The sequence below is a fragment of the Dermacentor albipictus genome, unplaced genomic scaffold (genome assembly GCF_038994185.2).
Source record: "Dermacentor albipictus isolate Rhodes 1998 colony unplaced genomic scaffold, USDA_Dalb.pri_finalv2 scaffold_23, whole genome shotgun sequence".
Lineage (NCBI taxonomy): Eukaryota > Metazoa > Arthropoda > Arachnida > Ixodida > Ixodidae > Dermacentor > Dermacentor albipictus.
Genome location: NW_027225577.1, coordinates 1125936 through 1146493, shown reverse-complemented (window position 1 = coordinate 1146493; position 20558 = coordinate 1125936). Strand labels below are relative to the sequence as shown.

The 20558-nt window shown below is 46.2% G+C and overlaps 2 protein-coding genes across 4 annotated transcripts in view; one reads left to right on the top strand and one right to left on the bottom strand.

The window, feature by feature from the left end:
- Positions 1–12095, bottom strand: part of LOC139052459 (uncharacterized) — a 31899-nt gene extending 19804 nt beyond the window's left edge. For all 3 annotated transcript variants that reach the window (XM_070529576.1, XM_070529578.1, XM_070529577.1), the window contains exons 1-4: positions 11939–12095; positions 9190–9340; positions 6845–7054; positions 5188–5260 (exon numbers count right to left, since the gene is read on the bottom strand). In XM_070529576.1, coding sequence (XP_070385677.1) covers positions 5188–5260; positions 6845–7054; positions 9190–9323 — 417 coding nt within the window. In that variant the 5' untranslated portion in view covers positions 9324–9340; positions 11939–12095. The remainder of the gene's footprint in view (positions 1–5187; positions 5261–6844; positions 7055–9189; positions 9341–11938) is intronic.
- The window catches only part of LOC135898911 (sodium- and chloride-dependent glycine transporter 1-like), a 968957-nt gene that overhangs the window by 74501 nt on the left and 873898 nt on the right, over positions 1–20558 (top strand). The window lies entirely within an intron of this gene.

Genomic DNA, 20558 nt, shown 5'->3' with positions numbered 1-20558 from the left:
AAACATCCCTTGATTATCTCGACCTCTGACTATTACTGCTCGCATCCGCTTTGAATTCCAGTGCTTCTTGAAGGTAGATGTTCCGCTCGGCTACGTGGATATCTGTGTATTCCATAAGAATGTGATCAGTCGTCTTCGATCTTTCGCGGCAGGATACGCATGCTTCATCCTGCTGCAAATGTTTTCTCGGGTACGTTTTTGCCCTCAGACCACCAGCTAAGGCCTCAAATAGTAAGGCACTATCCTTTGTGTTGGCGAGTGTTTCGTTCAGAGGACCACTGCTTTGTTCGAGCAGTAGCCCTCTGCAAGATAAAGTTATTTGCAGTTAGTTTCCAGAACTGCTCGATAGAAAAAAGAAAGAGAAGATACCAAGAAGATTGACACCTTACTCTCGCTCAGTGCGTAGTGAGAGCCTCAGATTTGATTGCTTTGATGCCGTGAGGTATCACATGATGATTTGTCGGCCAAGTTGCTTGCACCCTAAGCGTCGATTAAAAATGAAATATTCGTAGCGCAAGCACACGTGGGAGAAGAAATAGACAACACGGACTTGACAGAACAGTCAGCACTTCTTCCTCTTGTACTTGCAGTACGAACGTGTATTTAGTATTGGTATAACAACAAGGCCAAATGTTCACGGTTCGATTAAAAAAAATGTTCCCCATCTGCTACCTTGGCGAGAAACGGCACTGGCTAACGCACTCAAGGTTCACCTTGTACGCACAGAAAGTAGCTCCAAGCCGCCAAGCAACATTTAGAATTGGAGTGGCGCCACGGTCAAGGCCGCATCCGATATAAGGTACTTTGATTTGACTATCGCGTAAGCGAGCATGCAAACAGTGAATACGCAAGCAAATCATTTGCACGCAGACCTTCATATAGGAGGAAGTTTCGTGGAATAGGAAGAGTTTGCCTGAACCTGAAAAGATAATGAACCTGCGTTTGCATATTCATGGAAGGTGCTTGACATTAAGGGGTCGTACTTTGCGCATATCCTCCTACCTGAAGTACTTGAATACATTTTTAGGAGAGGAGTTGCTGGAAATCAAATGTTCCTTTGAGGAGCTATTGCCACCATCGCACGCCAGCTGTACGTTACTACGACACGGTCTTTTCTTTGTTTTCATTGATGACGGGCAGTTCGTTGATGACGGGAGGTTCATTTCTGGCGTTCACTGCTTTATAAACGCGGAGGTTCTCGCTCGACTTGCAGTGGAGTCAGTGTAGAGACATTGCATTTCCTTCCACGTGGATCAATAACGGGGAACCAGTGCTAGAACTTTTGTAGCCAGCAGCAGACAACACGACGTAACCAGCTGATGGACTAGCCTTTAGTGTAACACGGTGTGATCTCGAGACGACGTCCTTCGCTGATCTATGCACGAACGTCGTGCTTCAGCTGAGTAGGTAATTGCATTTTTCATATGTGACTGGGCAGTTACGAGCACGAACTCACGTACGCGTGCAATTCTCGGCTACCTTCATTAAGCATGGACTCAGTCTGGTTGCACAAATCAAAGTGCAGGTGCGTGTCTAATGTCTCGAAATGCTTAATTTTGTGAGAGGCCCAAGCAGCTGGCGTCTTGAAAGGCCACACCGACGCTGGCAGATGCGCTCCGAGCATGCTCACCAGAGATCACGATCTAGCGCCATCCGATGCAAAACGCAAAACGTTCCCAGCGCGTGAAAGTGCCCAAATTTGGCTCACGCGTTAACGGCGACCTTACAACGCATCGAAATTTGTGTTCAAACTATCACAGTGCCATCATTGTTGTCATTGAGACGCTGTCTTGATAGCCCGAGTCTCAGGCTCACGTGATCAGGCTTCGATCAAGCAGTCGCGAAGGTAAATACGGTTTATTAGCCCCGTTTCCAAAAGAGCTTTAGCACCACTTTAATGGGAATGTCACCTATCGCTTACAAAAAAAGCGACTAGCAAAGCACACGGTGGACGCAATTAAAATCCGAGTAGTTATCATAAAAAAAAGCAATACAGATCCCACGCCCTGTTGGAATTGCTGTTATATGGAACGTTTTGCAGGCGGCTAGCTATCCAGCATTGTTTGGGCTTCCGCAAAGCGCTACTAGGGAGACGAACGTATTTGTGAAAACCGAGCAGTTGGTGCGCGTGATGCGAGCTTACGCGTCTGCAACGACAGCAGCCAGATGAGGACGACGGCGACGATACTCGTACGACGGCACTCGTACGACAGTCACGGCATGGTTTATGCTCTGACCATTCTACGCGAGCTTTCGACATGTCGATTGTTGGATAGTGCGCAGTTGTAGGTACTGGAGGAGCTTAAGCGAGAAACACGGGGATTGTCACGTCACCTCCGACGAAGTGTTTACACACTCGTACGTACTTATGTCTGTCATGTAATCTATGTTAAAACGACGTCGAAATTTGTGCTCCGTCGAAGAAAATCTGTTCGACCCACGTTGATCGTGAAGGTGGTGCAATGGTGCACAGCCGCTGTCGTGTTAGCTGTAATGGGGAAAGGACTAGGGAACATTGGTTGATTCCGAAGGCTGGGCGACAAGTCAACGCAGTGCCTCGAAGTGCTAGAAGCCCCGAGAGAAGAATGTCAGAAACTAGTATGCGGCGCACGTGCCAAACTGGTCTCAAAGAGCTAGCTCGCTTTGTCCCGAGGCGAGTATGCGTGCGCCGAAAACCTTCCGTAGATGAAAACACTTTAGAAAGAACGCGAGAGCTCAAGTTCGGCTAGATGGTGTGTTATTCGCCGTATTTCTATTGGTGTGCTTGCTTAAGAAATTGCAAATATGACAATAAAGAAAAAAAGTTGCAGTTTTCCCCGAAGGACGAAGCATCGATTGCGATAACAAATTAACAGACCGCTATATGAAGTAAGGATAGTAGTTTTATCGGCCATATAAATTTGCAAACATTCGCTTACGAACTAAATTAAGAAGCGTGGTGTCATGCGCGCTCAAGTAAACCTGAACACATCTCACCTGATGACCACGGAAACTCGCTGTCGAAACAGTGGAGGGAGGAAGCACGGAAGCAGCAGCGAGCGAATTGACTTTCGTGCTGCCTCTCGCTTGAACGCGAACTAAGTGGCGGAAACAGTGTGCAAACGAAACTTCTGGCCCCCTGTGCATCTATACTATTATCCTCACAGATTGCTCTTACACCATACAAGTAAACTTTCGCTGACCAACGAGCCAACTCTCGCTGACGCTCGTGGTAGGCAGTTTGTTCCTGACGGGCACGCACTACTGGTGGTCTTCCCATAGTTGTAGCTAGGATGGAATGTGCGAAACCACTAATCTAAAGCCCCGTATATTGGGCGCAAGGCCCACCACTGGAGATGTGGGTGCTGCAATCGACTTGACGATTGGTTGGATTGGTTTGACGATTGACGTCTTTGTGTTTCTTAATGAGATTACGCACGCGTTCGGCAGCGATGGAGATAACGACGTCAGTGACGGTACGCCCACAGTTCGCTGTTGCGCTAGCGTTCGATGTCTCGAGTTTTCTCGGTAGCGTGGTTATCAGCATCCGCCTGGCATTGCCACTTGCGATTCTTCGAAATTAAGTACCTTCAAAATTAAACATGTCCGTCACGTGAGACAATGAATGGCTCATACCCATTTAAGCAACGGCTCATACTCCCGTAAACGCGGTCTCCCCATTATGACGACAGAACAGAAGTGAAATTCTACGCTGGAATGACGACCGGCAACGGAGCTAGCTGCGGAAGAAGACGACGATGACGACGAACGCGGGAGCAGTGGTACGGGCGTGGTGGCGCCGAGGGGCACCAACAAGCCTAGCCAGTTGTGGAAGAAGACGACGCTTGATCCATTGCTGATGATGACAGTTTTAGTGAACTCCAACGACTGCACCGGGTGCGCATAAACAGCTTTGCTGTAGAATAGCGTTACGTAATAGAGTATTCGGCTGCTGTGCTGGAAGCTAGAGGTTTGACTCTACCGTCGGCCACACATTTATTTCCATTAAGAAGCCCGAAATCAAGACCGTTAGAAGCTCACCTACCTATTTGCTGCAAAGCGACTCAGATGAAGCAAATAATGATTTCCAATAAAAGACACCAACCAAGCTTAAATAGCAAGCCGACAGACAGGATGGTTCTCAAACGAAGATTTGCTCTATGCAGAATTGAGTTGTTTGTTGACTCCAGCAGAATGACTGTCGTCTCGTAAGAAGGAAGGCGAGGATATCGCAGTGGAGCGAGGGACGGGACTGTGCGCAAAAAAAAAAAGAAGTGACCGACTAGACTGATTGTTGTTCTACTTAAAAAAAGCCTTCGTCCGTCCCTACGACGTAGCTTTCTCCATTTCCACCATGGACTTTCCTTTTTTAGCCATTTCGACGTAGAACTGTGGCTATGCTGATATTGTAACAGGCTATAGGATCATTTGACGCAACCCATTCTGTGGAAGTGAATTTATTCATCGCGTGAATTGATGTCAGCACACAGATTGTTAGCAGGGGTAACATTCTCAAGATAAAAGCGGCAGAAACGATAATCCGAAGATATATGTGAGGTCTGCCAGGGAAGCAGTTTCGAGCAACCACATCCTGGAAATGTCAGTTCGAGGACATATGAGCAGGAGTTGCGGTTTATTGCAGTTCAGGAATTGTAACAGTAGCTAAAACAGATCATTCTCACACTTTATAAGAAAGAACGTGGCGTCCACCGTAACAACAACGTCGGTACAAAAAAGAGTGGAACGGCGATACCATGGAAGGTGTGAACCCAAGAACTAGAGGAATGAAGTGGATGGTGGTTGGGTTAAAGTTGAACGCGTGAGAGAGCAACAGTGACCCAACATAAAATGAAGTACTGGCGACGAAGAAATAAGAATTGTATGAAGATGAAATACTTATATACAACTGAGAAACGGCCGGCTATGGTGAAAACATCGTCTTAAATAATATGGATGTGTTGTAGAGATGTACTCAGTTCATCGAATCGATTCTTGCAATTGGAATTGAAAGAATTAGAACCAGTCCGAATTGTTCTGGAGCAGTCCACTATAACCCAACGTATCAATAAGGCACATTATTTTTAATCAATCAATCACTCAATCAATCAATCAATCAATCAATCAATCAATCAATCAATCAATCAATCAATCAATCAATCAATCAATCAATCAATCAATCAATCACGCTAAAATGAGAACTTGCCCTACCTTCGAGACGACTCTAGGGTTTCCGGTTGGCTCTTCACCAGGCAATCGTCCGTCTAGCGTACGGCCCCAAGCACTGAGAAGAAAAAAGCAAACATCAAGAAACAGCAAGAAACGCCCTATGTAAACCTAGGAAAGAATATGGCATGAAGAAGCACTCTTTTCAGCGATGCAGAACCTAAGGCCTCCACCTTTACGCACTACATCTTAATTTGAGTCGTAGACACTCTTACAGCACTAACAGTTCACGGATCTATCAAAGGCAGTCAAGTAAATCCCACCATGATTATTTAACGAAAAATGGTTCGCGTAATAACAGTATAGCCAGCGAATAATAGCCTGACAGTGCTACTTACTTACGCGTGAATGACAGAACTGACAAACGCTGTTCGTTCGTTGAACAGTTAACTTATTATGAATTGAAATTTCGCGTTCAGTCTATGGGTGCCTGATATGTACAGATGTCAAAGAAGTAGGTATCACACGGTTTCAGCAAGCAAGCCTTTGATGTGTTTATGAACATGTGGTATCCTAATTAGCAACGTAAAGTTGGTAAACGTTACAAGCGAGATAATACGTAGTTCAAGAACAAAGACCAATGTACACCATTGCGTCTTCTGTGGAGAACATAAATGAGATATGCGAGCCGCTTTCTAAAATTATATTGAGTTTTTCCTTAGGACGTAATTTTGAAAGCGAGCGGCACCAAAACAAAGGGGCGAAACACAACATCGTAGTTCTTTCATGCAAAAAGAAACAAGAAAGGTGATAGACGGGAAAGAAGTTGAAGTACCTGGGCTTTCGCACAATAGTGTTATATATTATTAAATCTGAAGGTACAAATACCGCATCGACTTTTGTAGCAGCCCAGCTAGAATATCAACCCATAATGTGGAGTCGCCAGTGAAGGGCCTTTGAGGGACCCGCCGTAGTAGCCTAGTAGCTATGGCGTAGGGCTGCTAAGGGAAAAGGTGCGGGGTCAAATCACAGCCGCGGCTGCTGTGCTTCAGCACGATGCAAAAGCTGTTAGTGCAACGTGCATTTGGTGTATGTTCCAGGTGGTCTAAATTATTCTGGAGTTCCTCTCCTACCACGTGCTTAATAATCAAATTGTGGTTTTGGCACGTGATATCCAAGAATCTAAGTATATTTTTTGAGACGTGTTTCTTGCATTGACCTAGAAAGTACAAAAGGTTTATACTGGTAGCAAAAACGACAAAGATACGCTCCAAGCATGGCGATTATCATTAAATCTGCGCATTTTCAGATTAGCATCTTTACAGCAAAACACTTGGTACTGAGTAAAGTGTACGAATTTTAATAGCATCAGAACTATCAACTATCATCACATCTAACAAAAATTAGGCTAGACATCCTAACCATTGCTAAAATTTATTGTAATAAATGCGGTGGTTGTGTATAATCGTCACAATGTTCGCATCTGTAAACGCTAGCATGGAATTGCAATTACAGAAATACCATTAGAGAATACCATTAGAGAATACCATAGAGAATACTAGAAATACCATTAGAAAATAGAAAAGCTCTGTCGAGCTGTAGAAAGATACTCCTGATTTGCAAGAAGCCTAGCTATTGGCCCTTGCAACTTTTCGCGTGTAATAGAAAAACAGAACTGTCGCTTCTTTATGTGAGTACTCACAGCGTCTGAGCAATGGAGCCAGAGGTTGGTATGGCAGCCGCCGTCGCCTGATCCGAATCCAAAGGTACCAATGTGTACTGGGTTCCGGCTTTCAAGTTGACCATAGAACTGGCGTCCACCTCGATGTAAAACTGCGGTTTCTCGCTTACTGCGCTTGGATTGGAAGAACTTGCGCTGTTGCAACTGCTCCCTGTGTTTGGACTGTTCGTTCTGCGCCATGGAAAAGAAAACAAAAATTGCAGGCTCGCTCTCTTCTACAGCTTAGCTGTAGAAGATCTCGAGATGACTCAGGAGCACTGTTAATGTCCGAGCATTCTGTATTTGTCTTAGAGCGAAGCTTTCTCCGTCTCGCTGATTCGTCCATGAGCACCGAAAACGCACTGCAGAAAAGCCAACTTACGCATGTGCGTAGAACACTACAGTTACTTTCGCAGTACCACGCCAGCGTCGAATGGCCAGCCGTTCAGTGCCTGATAACGGCACGAACTGACGAGCTCAGCAAGAGTGGCGCATGCGCACAAAGTTCACTGGAAGCGCAAGTTACGTCTGCTAGGCATGACACCGCCCCTGTCGCGATTAGCTGAGCTTCCCTGCTCATTGGAGTCAGCAAGTGCGCGTTAATACGGGCTCGTCTTAGGACCTAGAAAGACGGTCGAACGCTACGCTACCCAGACGAACTGCACATATCTGCATTGCATTACGTGCGTCACGCAGTGCATTTCCGGCCGTCACCATGGGTAGGCCGTCGGTGCAGCACACCGCAGAAGAAGAGGCTGTCGTACGCAAGTGTAGAGTCGTCCGTGAAAGTGTGAGTGTGTGCGTGTAATCAATGGCTACATGATCTAAAATAAAGGCTATGCAACTGAACGAAATAGGCATTCATTCAACTTCAACGTTCAAACGCTACAATGCTAAACAAAGAATCAAATCATATATGCGTAGCATCGGGTCGCTCAGCATTTCTTGGGCTCATTGCGTGATCGTTGACTTTGACTTTGATTCAGTTTGCATAGGGAGAAAGCTTCGCGTTCAAGCGTCTTTCTTTAAGGAAGGAGCTTTGATTTTTCGAAATGCTCGTACGCGTCACATAATGTAATTTCACTTCAGCAGTCCTTTAAGTAACATAGTCTGTAAACAACGTGGCAGTGGAGTGGGATTTATGCAGCACGTTGCCATTGCGTTGGTGAGCATTTCATACTGTATTCCAGATTCTGCAGAGAAGTGGAAAAGGCCGCGCGTATTGTCATGAACGTGCTACCACTGGACTGATGTTGTCTTTAGTTTTCACGTTTGTTCCTAGCTATTATAGAAGGCAGCATAAGTGCTGGCAGGCGCGCAATGCAAGTAAACGGTAACTTAAGTGTGTTAGGGCCGTTAAATAGGAAATTACCAGAATGACAGCTAGCTCGAGCGAGAAGGACCATGAGTTAGTGAGATGAGCGCAGTGTACATTGGCCATGGAGCAGGAAATTCTGAAAACCCTAAGAGGCCAGTCAATAGTGAGACGCAGGCTCAGATGACACAAAGAGGGGCGATATCAAGGGTGTTAAGGAAGAGTGAGGTGTGACAAGGCTAATTACATATGGAGGACCTAGAAAGGAGAGAATGCGAGACCCACAGTATGGCGATTGACCGCAGGAACCATTCAGCGCACAATTATGGATGCTTGTGTGCTACGACTTCAGACTTGTAAGCACAGCATGAGGCTGCAGATCATCTGAACTCTGCCCTAGCAACGGCGAAGCGAATACGACAAAAAAAAAATATAACATCTTGTTTTGTTTTGCATCATTGAGTAATTTTCTCATAAGCATCACAATGCTGAGGCGTCGGCATCGAAAAATAAATAAATTAAAATAAAAGTAAAAGCGATAAAATAACGCATTTCACTTTTTGCATATCACAAATCTTGCAATCTTCCCGTGATAACAGTTTTGTAACTCGTTAAAAACAATGTCTGTACGTTCTTTAGACAACAACTCTGGCAGGGCTCTGACAACCCTGATCATGAATGTAAAACATGTAGCGTGCGCAAGAAGCGCGTTGCATTGCTGAGCGATATGTCGCGCGTTCGATTCGCGGTAGCGGCGGCCGCCTTCCGATGGAGGCGGGATGCAAAAGACGCTCGTGCACTGTGTTTCGGGTGTGCGTTAAAGAACACCCGGTGGCCAAAATTATTCCGGTGCCCGCCGCAATGGCGTCGCTAATAAGCAGCTGTGCAGTTTTTGGATGTTAAGCCCCACAATTGAACATGACATCGTTAATTCTTGCTTTAAGACTTAAGACACAGTTGCTTCAAAAATGTGTGGACACGAGCGTGCGTATAGTGAGAGGATGGTAATTACCTCTCTGACGCCACTGGTGACGAGCCTAGGGTGTCCACAGGCTCCGGATAGGAGCTCTGCCGCTCGTCGGTCTCTGAGGCCGGGTTGCTGGTCAGTACAGTCGCTTCCGGGTCCTGCTCGGCCTTGTCGCACATCGCACTCGACTGACGCCCTGCGCCCCGCCAGATACGGACACAGCGCGCGGAGGCACACTTCGGTGAGGTAGCCTTTTAGCTAGACTCCCTATACTATTCGTCCCTGTCACGTACACGCGTTGACGGCAGCGGTAACTTACGGTTAGGTCAGATGTTCAGTAATCTGGTATAAAGCGTTCATGGCGTGTTGACTGTACGTTAAACCTCGATGGTTTCGAAGAAAGGGGTTGAGTGAGTACACATCAACTGAGACGAAATCAAGGGGCGACGCTCTTGGACGAGCCACCTAAGTCACAAGTAATGCGGTGATCCACAAGTTCGCACCCTTTCGGAAAAAAAAAAACCTGCAGCTAAACAGGAGTACTGCATGGCTACGCGCAGTTGGGTCATAAGTAATACAGAAATTAAACACGAATCGAAAAAAGCGCGTAGCTCAACAAGTTGAACCGGATCATGTTTGGTATCGTCCGACAGCCATCAACTATCACTTTCCAGCTTCCAGTTTCCAGCTCAATGTAAAGTAAAAGAAGTTATACCAGATATGGAGACGGATAACTCTTAACATAGAAGCAAGAAGCTTGTAAGCAAAGTCCTCCATTTTGAATTGACTGTGGCAGCTCTATAGAACAATAGTGGGTCGCTTTGAAAGTTTATCTGATCAATTGCAAACGACATACCAACAGCAATAACCTTTCGACATTCGTAGGCACTAGCGACAAGCCACTAACATCAACAACTAACAAACCATCGCGGTCACGGCATTCGTAAAGAAAAATAGTGCTTAACTAAGAAAGATGCACTTGTAGATAAGCGTCTTACGTTCAGGTAAGCAGGACACATAGCCCCTAGCGAAACTGTCTGGCGGGGCATGGTGACATATTGTAAAAATATGCTTTATATGTATGCCGTACAAGGGTCGAAATAAATAAATAAATAAATAAATAAATACTAAGAATAGTGGTTTATCACGTTTTCGAACAAAATCATTCAATTAGCTTCTCAAGTAAACCAAGTGATATGGTGAATGGAATGAAGTACCAAAGAAAACCGGATTGGCCCACCACGGCAAGAAAATGGAACGGGGCTAGTCTTAATTCATTCCTGAATTTTTATTAATAGCCGAGCCATGAAAGTCGCGGATAGTCTGTAGCTAATGGAGAGTCCAGCCCTATTTTTTGGCTGTAAAATATTTATTCTTACCATAGGATGTATATCAGGGTCAAAAGCAAGAGCTATCAGTGTTCACAAAATAAGCTCTTATGCTAGGATCGTTCGCATAAGTAGGTAACAGCTAATCGTCAAGTTGGGTAGCATCTCGAAACAAAAAAGCTGTGTAAACTCAACACCAGGTCAACAACAACAAAAAAATGCAGGAAAAAAAACAAAGCAAAACGAGAATATTTCAGAAAAGTATTTTCATGAATTCTTGTTAAGGCTCAGCCACATGAAAGGGGAGGTAATGGCCGGAATTGTTTAGTTATTTAGACAAAAATCGAATTATCTAAAGTCCACACCAGCTGAGCAGGGCGTGACAGCTGACGTATGTGCTGGCGAGATTACAAGGCACAACGCGTAGACGAGGCCTCGGAAACAAACAAAAGCGAAAGGGCATTAAAATAGAAGTGTAAAGTTGTCGGCGTCGTATCTGGGATGGAAGAAAGAAAAATCTAATAGGAATATACTATGAGAGAGACCATAGGCACAAAATGCAACACAACCTAACACTAACAGTGTCGAGACAAGATCTTAGAAGGCCATAAATTTTATGCTGTCAAAAATAAACACAATATTGTTTACAGCAGCGACGCAGAAAACTAGCCCATGAGAAGCAAAAACCTTGAACAGAATTTACGAGACTCCCAACAGAAGTGCCTCAACCGTGGTCCTGCCTGCTACTAGTTAGCTGCTAGCCCTACTAACCAAAGCTATATGGCTTATGGAGAAAAAATCTATGGAAAAGAAAAAAGAACCTGATAATTTATTAAATCAAAGAGGGAGTGCTGTGAACATGGGACAGGTGCCTGGACCAGCTGCACGCAGATTTTGAAAAAGACGAGGCATCGTCAACCAGTCTCGGCCATCGACCACGAACTGATGTCCGAAGAAACAGGGGGAAAAAATACGGATATGCGCTTAAAACAACGCGAGCAGTTTCGGCCACCGCTAAAAGCAAATCGCAGTAGTACAAGGTAAGTCGAACTGACTCACTCAATTCACCTGTTCGCTGCAAGAAACGCGGAAGAAGGGACCCAACCCACCGTTAACCCTTCTGCAGAAACGCGCAAGGTGTAGGCATCGTAAAAGCGCGTCGCAGAAAAAAAAAGTACCTCAAAAAAAAATTGCTGGCTACTCATATCAGGAACTGCAAATAAAATTCAAACCGCAGGGCAAGTTCAATAAAGAGAAGAGGGACCGCAAATCTACACGCTGAACGACTGCCCGAATGCGGGTCATATCATAGTCTGAATTTGGAACGCCGCGCATGGAGTGGCGCGGCACGGCGAGGCCCGCGCGAGAAAAAAAGAATGTCAACGTCGAACGCATGTCGCGTGGTGCTTGCAGGCGGACGCCGCCTCGAAGAAAGCGGTTAAAGTCACGCATGTGAAGTCACGTACCTGTACGCTCTTGGCTCGTTCGGCAGGCAGCTGCTGCGGCGGCACACAGGCGTTCGCGTAGTCCGTGCTCGCCCGTGCAGGCCTCACGAGAAACGATGCATTCCTTTCTTCTTCTTCTCGCACCTTAGCTGGTCCTCGTGGCGTGGCGTTTCTCTTCTTCGTCACTTCGTTTTATACCGGGACGCTTTTCTTTCTTTTTTTTTTGCAGGCTTGATGGCAATTACGATGGCCTCTAATGTATCATTATGCCCGGTTTTTATTTCGAGCGGGCAGGAATGGAAGTAACTTTAATTTTATGAAAGCACAACTGCGGTTATTGGGGGTGAATAGTATTGGAAATGAAATAGCTATGCACTTTTTTCTCATTAAGCAAACCAACTGATTCCAAAAAGTGATTGGATCTGCTTATAATCTGGGAAAGACAATAAATAAACGCGTTTTTTATCGACGAGAAAATAATTATGGCCTGATGAAAGAAGATGTATAATATAAATAAAAGATGCACACGATATTTCGATAAAGTGACATAGTTTACTCAAAGCTAGTACGTACGAAGTGAAAGAACCGAAAGTGTAGTCCATCGCACGCGTCATCTGTTGACTGCGTTAACAGGTAATGCCGGTAGGGTGAACTCAAAGCAGTCCGCGTTAAAATAAATAGTGTGGAATGATATAGCTTCGTCCAAAGACAGTGAAAGTCTATAATGAGGCAAAGTTAGCTTTCAATGAGTACACTTCCATATTGATTGCAGTATTTCTTTTGGGACTGACGCAAACATGGTCATTGTGGCGAACTTTCGAAAAGCGAGTCGCCGAACTTGGGACGAATACGCAAAGCTTTTGTTCGCAAGCAGCAGTTTGCATTCGCGGGCCGCCGCATGTGCTAATAATAGGTAATAATAATCACGATCAGCTGGCATCTGCTTTTACGAACAGTTGTAGCCTAAGAACTTTCTAACGCTGTTAGCATTTCTAAGATGACCTTGGCGCACTTTCCAGTAATCTATCTACGTGCGTGTGTATCTCTAACCGTGTTTCCGGCCCCATAGACCCAGCTTGTCTGGTGGCTTGGGCCATTGGGCATGTGCTCGTGTGGTCGCGATGCCGTCGTAATCGTTTGGTCGTCGTCATTCCAGCTTCGTCTACCGATTCTCGTAGTGACGTCGTGCACACCCCATCGTCGTCATAGAGTCGTCGTCACGCAGCCGTCATTATACCAGCGTCGTCATTTCGGAATCGTCATTGCACCATCATCGTGCAGTCGTCGTGATGCCGGTTAGGTCCCGCCATTGTCGTCTTTACAAAGGTTTGTCATCTGATTATCTTCATACCGGCATCATCAAGCCGTCGTTGTGATCATTGTTGCTGGTCGTATTAACGTCGGCAGTTGTCGTGATGTGGGTGCTGCCTGAATTTTTTTCTTAAAACGGGTCGTCAGCCGGATCGCTATCATAGACGAATACATGTATTTGGTCCATGACGTAGATAACATAAACTATTATCCTTATAATAATACCACGCAACCCTTCTACGTAGGGCTGTGAGGACAGTAATGTCTGCGATCAATACGGTGCGGTGGAGGCGAATGATCAGGTGATTTGGAGGTCTCCTACGTGTTGCGAGAGTGACAAGGGAGGACCATGCATTTCTTATTGGAGGAAAACGGACCATGTTAGGAAAGAGGTTTAGGCCAGCCGGCAAAGCGCCATGCTCGTCAGGCACCATGAAAGAGCAATGACGCAAACCTAGAGAAAAAGCGAGAAGGCGAGCGCACAAGTGATGCACGCAGATCTCGTCTCCTCTGTGCTTGTGTTGGGTGGAACAACGGCTCTTTCGTCATGCATCAACACACGCAGTTTGTTCTCGTCAGCTATGCGGCATTGGACGAGCTCCTCAATCATAATGGTTATCCTTGTTTTGTCTGCGCTTTTTTTCCTGTCGTTGTCTTAGTTTTGTCATTGTTTGATAACTGTATGGTCAAAGGGACGGGTAGGCTACATTAGAGCCAGTCATCACAAGACGCTCCTACGAAGCTGAGACTATTATTCTTCCTATGTAACACACTCACACGTGCCGACAGCATACGAAAATGTTAACTCTGTAGAAACAAAATTGTTGCGGGAACCATCCAAGATCACTGTCAGAGACAGAGAGAAATAGTGTAGAAAAGGCAGGGAGGTTAGCCGGAAGAGTTTCTGGTTTGGTACCCTGCACTGGGGGAAGAGCTAAGTATGCGAATAGCTTACGCGATCCGGAGGGAGTAGACGGAAAAGCTATAGCTATACCTTCGAACACTACTCCTTACGTCGATAACGGTTTTTGATGAAGGCGTTACAAATTATAATTGGCCTGTTTTGTGCACAGCATGATAGCGTGACCATGACGACGATGGCAGGGTGGCGACGTCTGAACGACGCCGACAGATATAATGAAGGCACAACGACAACGTAATACAGTACGAATACGGCACGAAGACGGCAGTCTGACAACAATGGAATGACGGCAACGTGACGACGATGGCCTGATAGCGGCTGCGCATCTGCGCTTAAACCACTCATTTAATCAACGGAGGCCAGGTACTCCTCCAACCATTCGCTTTATTATCGTGCAAATCCCACGTTCTGCGGGACTAGGTCAAAGCGAAGCCCTTGCTGTCGAGATGCATGAAACGGTGCATCTCGACAAGAGAGTCACAGCGAACTTCGATGATGAACGCGCGCCACCCCGCAGCCTTCAGACCAGGAGAAACCACCGACCGCAGCATCTAAACCTTGAAACGTCCCACAGCTCATCAGCGCCGCCGAAGAACGGTACCTTGCGGAGCTAATCAGTGCTGCACTGAAGAACGCCATAAAGGAGGCTCTGGCACGAGAGCCTTTTCACCATACCCACCAAATCTGAAAATAGTTTCCCTCTCTCTCTCTCTCTCTCTCTCTCTCGTATGCGCCAAAGCACATTAAATGGCTTTTGGAAGAGAACGAGCCCCACAACTTGGTTGCGACCAAGTTGTAGGGCTGGCACAAATCACCCACTGGCACAAATCAACATAGATGTCTGCCGAGCTATTAGATGTGGACTTGGCTTTATTTACAACTTTGGGCCACGTCGCTATCTCGACTGGGAAGCCGAGAAAGCTCGAGCGAACTGAAATGATCTTTTGAATTAGACAGCTAGATACATTCAGTACGTAATAGGCCGACCGGGTGGGTTACAGAAGTTGGAGTTAATCGAAAATTGTAATTGTCTGAGAAGGGTTTATTGCTTGTCGACTGTACAGCAGTCAAACTGAAACTGAGTGTGGGACTAGCTCGAAGCAAAAGCTTTTGCTACTAAGCTCGTATTGGGACCGGAATCTTTCAAACACAAAGCTGAGACGCGTTAACGAGAGACGCGCTAATCCGAATACAACCACAGTAGACGAAGAACAATGTCAGCCGAACTCTTCTGCAACTTAGGGTAAAGCGTCGTTAGGCAGAAGTGTATGCGTCCGGGAATTCCGGCAGCCGGACATGCGCTAACCATCTAGTAACGAAGGCACGATGACACGAGAAACAGTTCTCTCGTCGGCATTGATCTGATTTGCGCGAGAAATCTGGATCTGGAGTCGGAAAAAGAGTATTTTGGAATACATTTGGAGCTATTTCGAGTGCAACGTGCTGTTGAGTGCAACGTGCCTGACCCGGCTGCGTGAGTTCGGCACGCGATGCAGAGTACGCCACACGAGTATGCAGAACAAAGCGCTGGAACCCTTTCCCTAAGTATAATCATGTCTCATCTGTACAATGCCCAGACATTTACGCGCCTGATCCAAGTGCGCAGCCAGACATATCGAGCGCCTTCAGCATGACTGAACTAAAAGAGCCAATCGAAACGTCAAAGACATGAACGACACCTAGTCCCGATGGTATTCCCTATCAAGTTTTCAAGGACATGGAAGGAATAGATGTTAGCGTACTTCATCAGGTTATTAACAAAGTACAGGGAACTGGAAACGTCCCACCACATTGAAAGCATTCAGTTGTTGTTCCTGATCCAATGGCAGGAAATACCCCAAGCAAGCTGCAGGCCTTGCGGCCTGTTTCACTGACAACTGTCTACAACCTCGCTCAAACGATGCTGGCCTGCACATATCTCTTGGTGGCTTGAATGGCACGAAAAATATCATTCTGCTACCCTACTAGATGGCGGGAAGACGTTGTTTATTAGCCCTGCGTATGATTTTGTCAGAGGCCACAAGCGTTGCATATATACAGAAGCCGGCACTTTGGTAATGCAACTTCGTCATAAACGACGCTTTCAAGGGGCTACCTTTCCACTGCCTACACCAAAGACACCTGGATGTTTTCACTAACTCCTTAGCAGCTGTTCAAAAACTCTGGAAGGTGCAAAAGGCGACAGAAATATGTGAAACGATACATATCCTGAATCGTCAGTGTAATTTGACTTGTGTCAAATTACACTGGAGTGGTGAAATCAAGTTAAAGTTTGTCAAGGTACAAGTCAAGGTACAATACTGGCACACAGCCCTCCTATTCGAGATTTTCCGTCAACCGCTCACTTGACTCCGTGACCGTAAACATTACCTCTGGCGGAACACACGCGTGTTTGCTCCCTCCATCGTCACCTAACTAGGGCGGAGGAAGTTGTGCTTAGGAGGCTTGGGACTGGGCGGGGCCTTACACCGGTCTGCTGTGAGATTGGTATGCAATCCGCCGTACTTTCCATTGGGTGCCACATGTCAATGATGTATCGCTTTCCAGTGATGGAAGCACACGCCCACCACCCATATGCATTTAGACCTTGTTCCGGCTTGCAAGCGGAACGCTCCCTTCTCGTACTACAATCTCATTTACGATACGGTGCCACTACTAGCTATGATAGCTGGGTGCACAACAATACATACCGTAGAACACTGCTTGATTTCATACACATCACTGGTCTTACGGCGTACATATAGTGCCTTAGGGCCCCCAAGCACTGATCTCAATAAAAAAAAATCTATGTGCAGATATTTGAAGAACGAAACGTCGCACCATGCTGAAAATTGAGGTTGTTCGGCTTGCACGCACATCCTTACTAGCATCGTGGTTAATTGGGTGTGTTGTGAGAAAATACAGCCCTTTCGAGGGGTTGTAGACGGGGTGCGGAAGAACTACGGAGCATGCCGCGTAGAAGCTTGGTAAGAAAAGGGCATATACTAGCGAGGGCATTCTGGTGACATTTAACTTTTCAAGAGCGAATGAGGCAGCCACAAGATAATGTCAGAACTTTGCCAAATACGACCAGCCTTTGGTCTTAGTTGTCCTGAATGCTTGCCGTAAAAGAACTGATAGGAACTGCTAAAACTGCTGAGCGCATCAGGTTAACAACTTGTATACAAAGTGCGTTCTTTGTGCACATGCTGAAAGAAATCTTGTTGTTCGAAAACAGTTAGTCGAGCAACGATACACAGTGAAAGTGCCACGAAAGTTACGAAAGCGCTATTTCGAGTAGCGAAATATTAAACTGTCATTGTAAAGGGAAGTGTGCATTTTTGGAAATGACAATTTGAACACGCGTAGTTGAGACCCTCTACGCACTAAAGCGTGCTCAGAAAGTCCTTTTTTATTTTGGACATGATAATTTGAGATCATTTACTGCCGAAGAGGGCGTGATTTCAAAGGCTCTGCCACCTCAGCGTCGCGCCGAGGCAGAATCGCATTAGCGACCAACTTCGGCGGCATTTGGAAAGTATAGTTGTTTGGGTTAGTTTGGGTTGGGTTAGACACGAACAAGAGCGAGACGACAGGACGAGTGCTTCTGATGTCACTCTTGTCGGGGTCTTCTAGCACTATGACCCCCATTGCGACATTAGGGTTGTTCTTCTTTTTTGCTTTTTTTAAGCGAGTGGTTCTTCATTTTAGGTACAGTAAATCTAAAGGACTGTTGTAGTCACAATGACAGGTCAAGTTCTCTCGCCACGTTCTCGTGGTGGGCGAAACTAAAGAAATCGTAGACCATCGGCTCCTGGCACTCGCAGGGTCGGTCGTAGCCAGCCGCCTTCTCCACCTAACCCCCCTTCGTAAACCACCTAAAACCCGTCCTGACTTAGTCTACGCGATAGCTGACAACCCTACTAGGGCGGCACCTTTAGAGTGGATGAAAGATGCCATATACGGAGGGTAATGTCACGAAGATTTGATGGCACTACCGACAGATTTCTTGCACGGAGAAAAAAAATATGTACTGTCTCCATTGGCGTGAATTTCGAAGCGAGCCCTTGGTACCATCGCCGATTCAAAATAGAAAGACAAATACTGCGCATAGTATACTGTTCAAAGTTGCAGACAGCTTAAAAGTGCTTTTTCAGAAACCTGTTCGAAATCAAAATATTAAGTAACGACGTAGCCGTTTCTTCTTCCGGTCTTGGCTATTTCTGTTTGCTTACAGCCATGAAACTTGTCAGTACACAAGGAACTCTCGGTCACTCCGAACAGTTTGCCATGTTTGCTAATTTTTTTGAGTTCGTGGAAAAGGCTTCCTGTATTGCCGATGTTATCGGTGCCATAAAACGCGGACTACAACTATCGATGCCGTGCTCTAGTTGTAGCATCTCGGAGACTTCAATTTCCATGTGTGGTGCACGGGAGACAGTTGCCTACGTACCAGATCATTTGCCTTGCTAATTGGCGCATTCCAATCGAAGTGGTCTTCACTCCGGCCATTTTGCGAGCGCTCCCTCAACTTCAAGACGACACCATGTGTAACACCAGCCGAGCGTGTCAGTTGTCCTGACTGATTGAAGAACAGCTGTAGCACGTTTAACGATGCAGTAAGAACAGGGTACAAAAGTTTACCTCGGTCACAGAGACGGCACAGAAAACAAGAGGTGTGGGGAGAGGGTGGAAGACGCGTGAAAGGTAAGGTACACGGAACGAGCTCGGATTGCAGTTGACTTGAAAAAAAGAAAAAAAAAACAAGAGAACATGGTCCAAAGAAGGTAAACAAAAGGTTAGATGAAATTCAATATCCGCAAATACGCTGTTACGGTCCTGGGGAAAGAATTGCAAATAGAGTGCCGATGTAGGGGATTGATGCCATACCCCCGCAGCCATCTGTTCCTCTCAGGGTCCAAGCCTTCGAAACGCGTCTTTCAGCATGACCAGCGCTAGTACTTGTGCGATAGCTTGGTCATCTCGGCAGCGCCGTAACCGGGTTTGTAGCATGGCGTTCTTTAGCGCATAGTAAACTAAATATAAAGAATAGCTGGTGCCAGTTATCTGAGGTGCCGATGTGTTTGGCAATGCGTATGCTTGCATGCGCATGGCTACAGAGCGGCTGACCTTAGTGGGACGTAGATGTCTTTATTGTTGAGTGTTATTCCCGGGACGCGTAAGAACAAGGCAACCGTGTTTGAGCGTGGAAGGAGGCACTAAAGGTACCATATATTTATGTTGCACGCCGGCACCTATGCGTATTTTTCATTCTATGAGCAGGAATTAATGGCTATAACGGGAGAAAGAAGAGAAAGGAGGGAGGGGAGGGGGATGTATGGAGCTATAGCTACGGTCGAATCTAACCTTACAATGGCAAGCCAAGGGAGTCGCTCCACCTGAGCTTATTTTCCTTTAAAGTCGGGCATAAACATGCCACATTGGCCACCATGGTGGCTTAGCGGCTATGGTATTGCGCTGCTGTAAGCACGAGGTAGCGGGATCAAATCACGGCCGCAGCGGCCGCATTTCGATGCCGGTGAAATGCAAAAACGCCTGTGTCACGTGCGTTGAGGGCACGTTAACATGCCCCAGGCGATCAAACTTAATCCGGAGTCCCCGACTACGGTGGGTTGCGTAATCAGATCGTCGTTTGGCACGTGAGACCCTAGAATTTTATTTTAAAACGTGTGCTACTAAGCAATGTTTACAAATACAATTTCTTGACCATTTGCTTTCTTTATCTCTTTCTACTGTTGTTTAAGCTGAAGTATAATATTCTAGACGTCATAGCTGAAGGCGCACGTCCAAAGGAAGGGTTGACTCCTGCGGATATATTCCGGACATGCCATGACGTGATTCTGCTATACTTGCTCATGCGCAAGTTACCTTTGTCTTGCCGATCTTCAATGTTATTGGTGAGAGCAAATGCAAACTGAAGGGGTAAGAAACAAGCAGGGAAGTACACTTTATGCGTTCCCATGCAACGCGCTCCCTTTTGACGACCTCGCCGCTTATGGCATGCGACGTGTAACATGTGACATGATTATGTCACCAACTTGAAGCCGTACGTCAGACACCCTGAAGGATTTCCCCCAAGCCTTTCTGCGCGCAAGAAATGGCTCTTTGCCAATTCTAAAGTAACAACGCGGATCTGACGGCGGGGGGAAATCCTGTGTCGCTTGTGGGAGCTTTCCTGTACCTGCTGGTGAAAACAGACATGAAAGACGCCGGCATGTTGCTCTGTAGTTCCATGACATGACATGAAGTATCGCACCAGGAGTAAGGTTTACCTCTCAGAAGACGAAATGAATGTTTGCCTACAAGCCACAGTGTGCGCACAATATTAACATTCGGGGGTCCGCGCAAGAAGCGGCGCAAACACCCGCAACCAGCGTGCACATGTCAACAGGGCAGCGCCGCTAACTT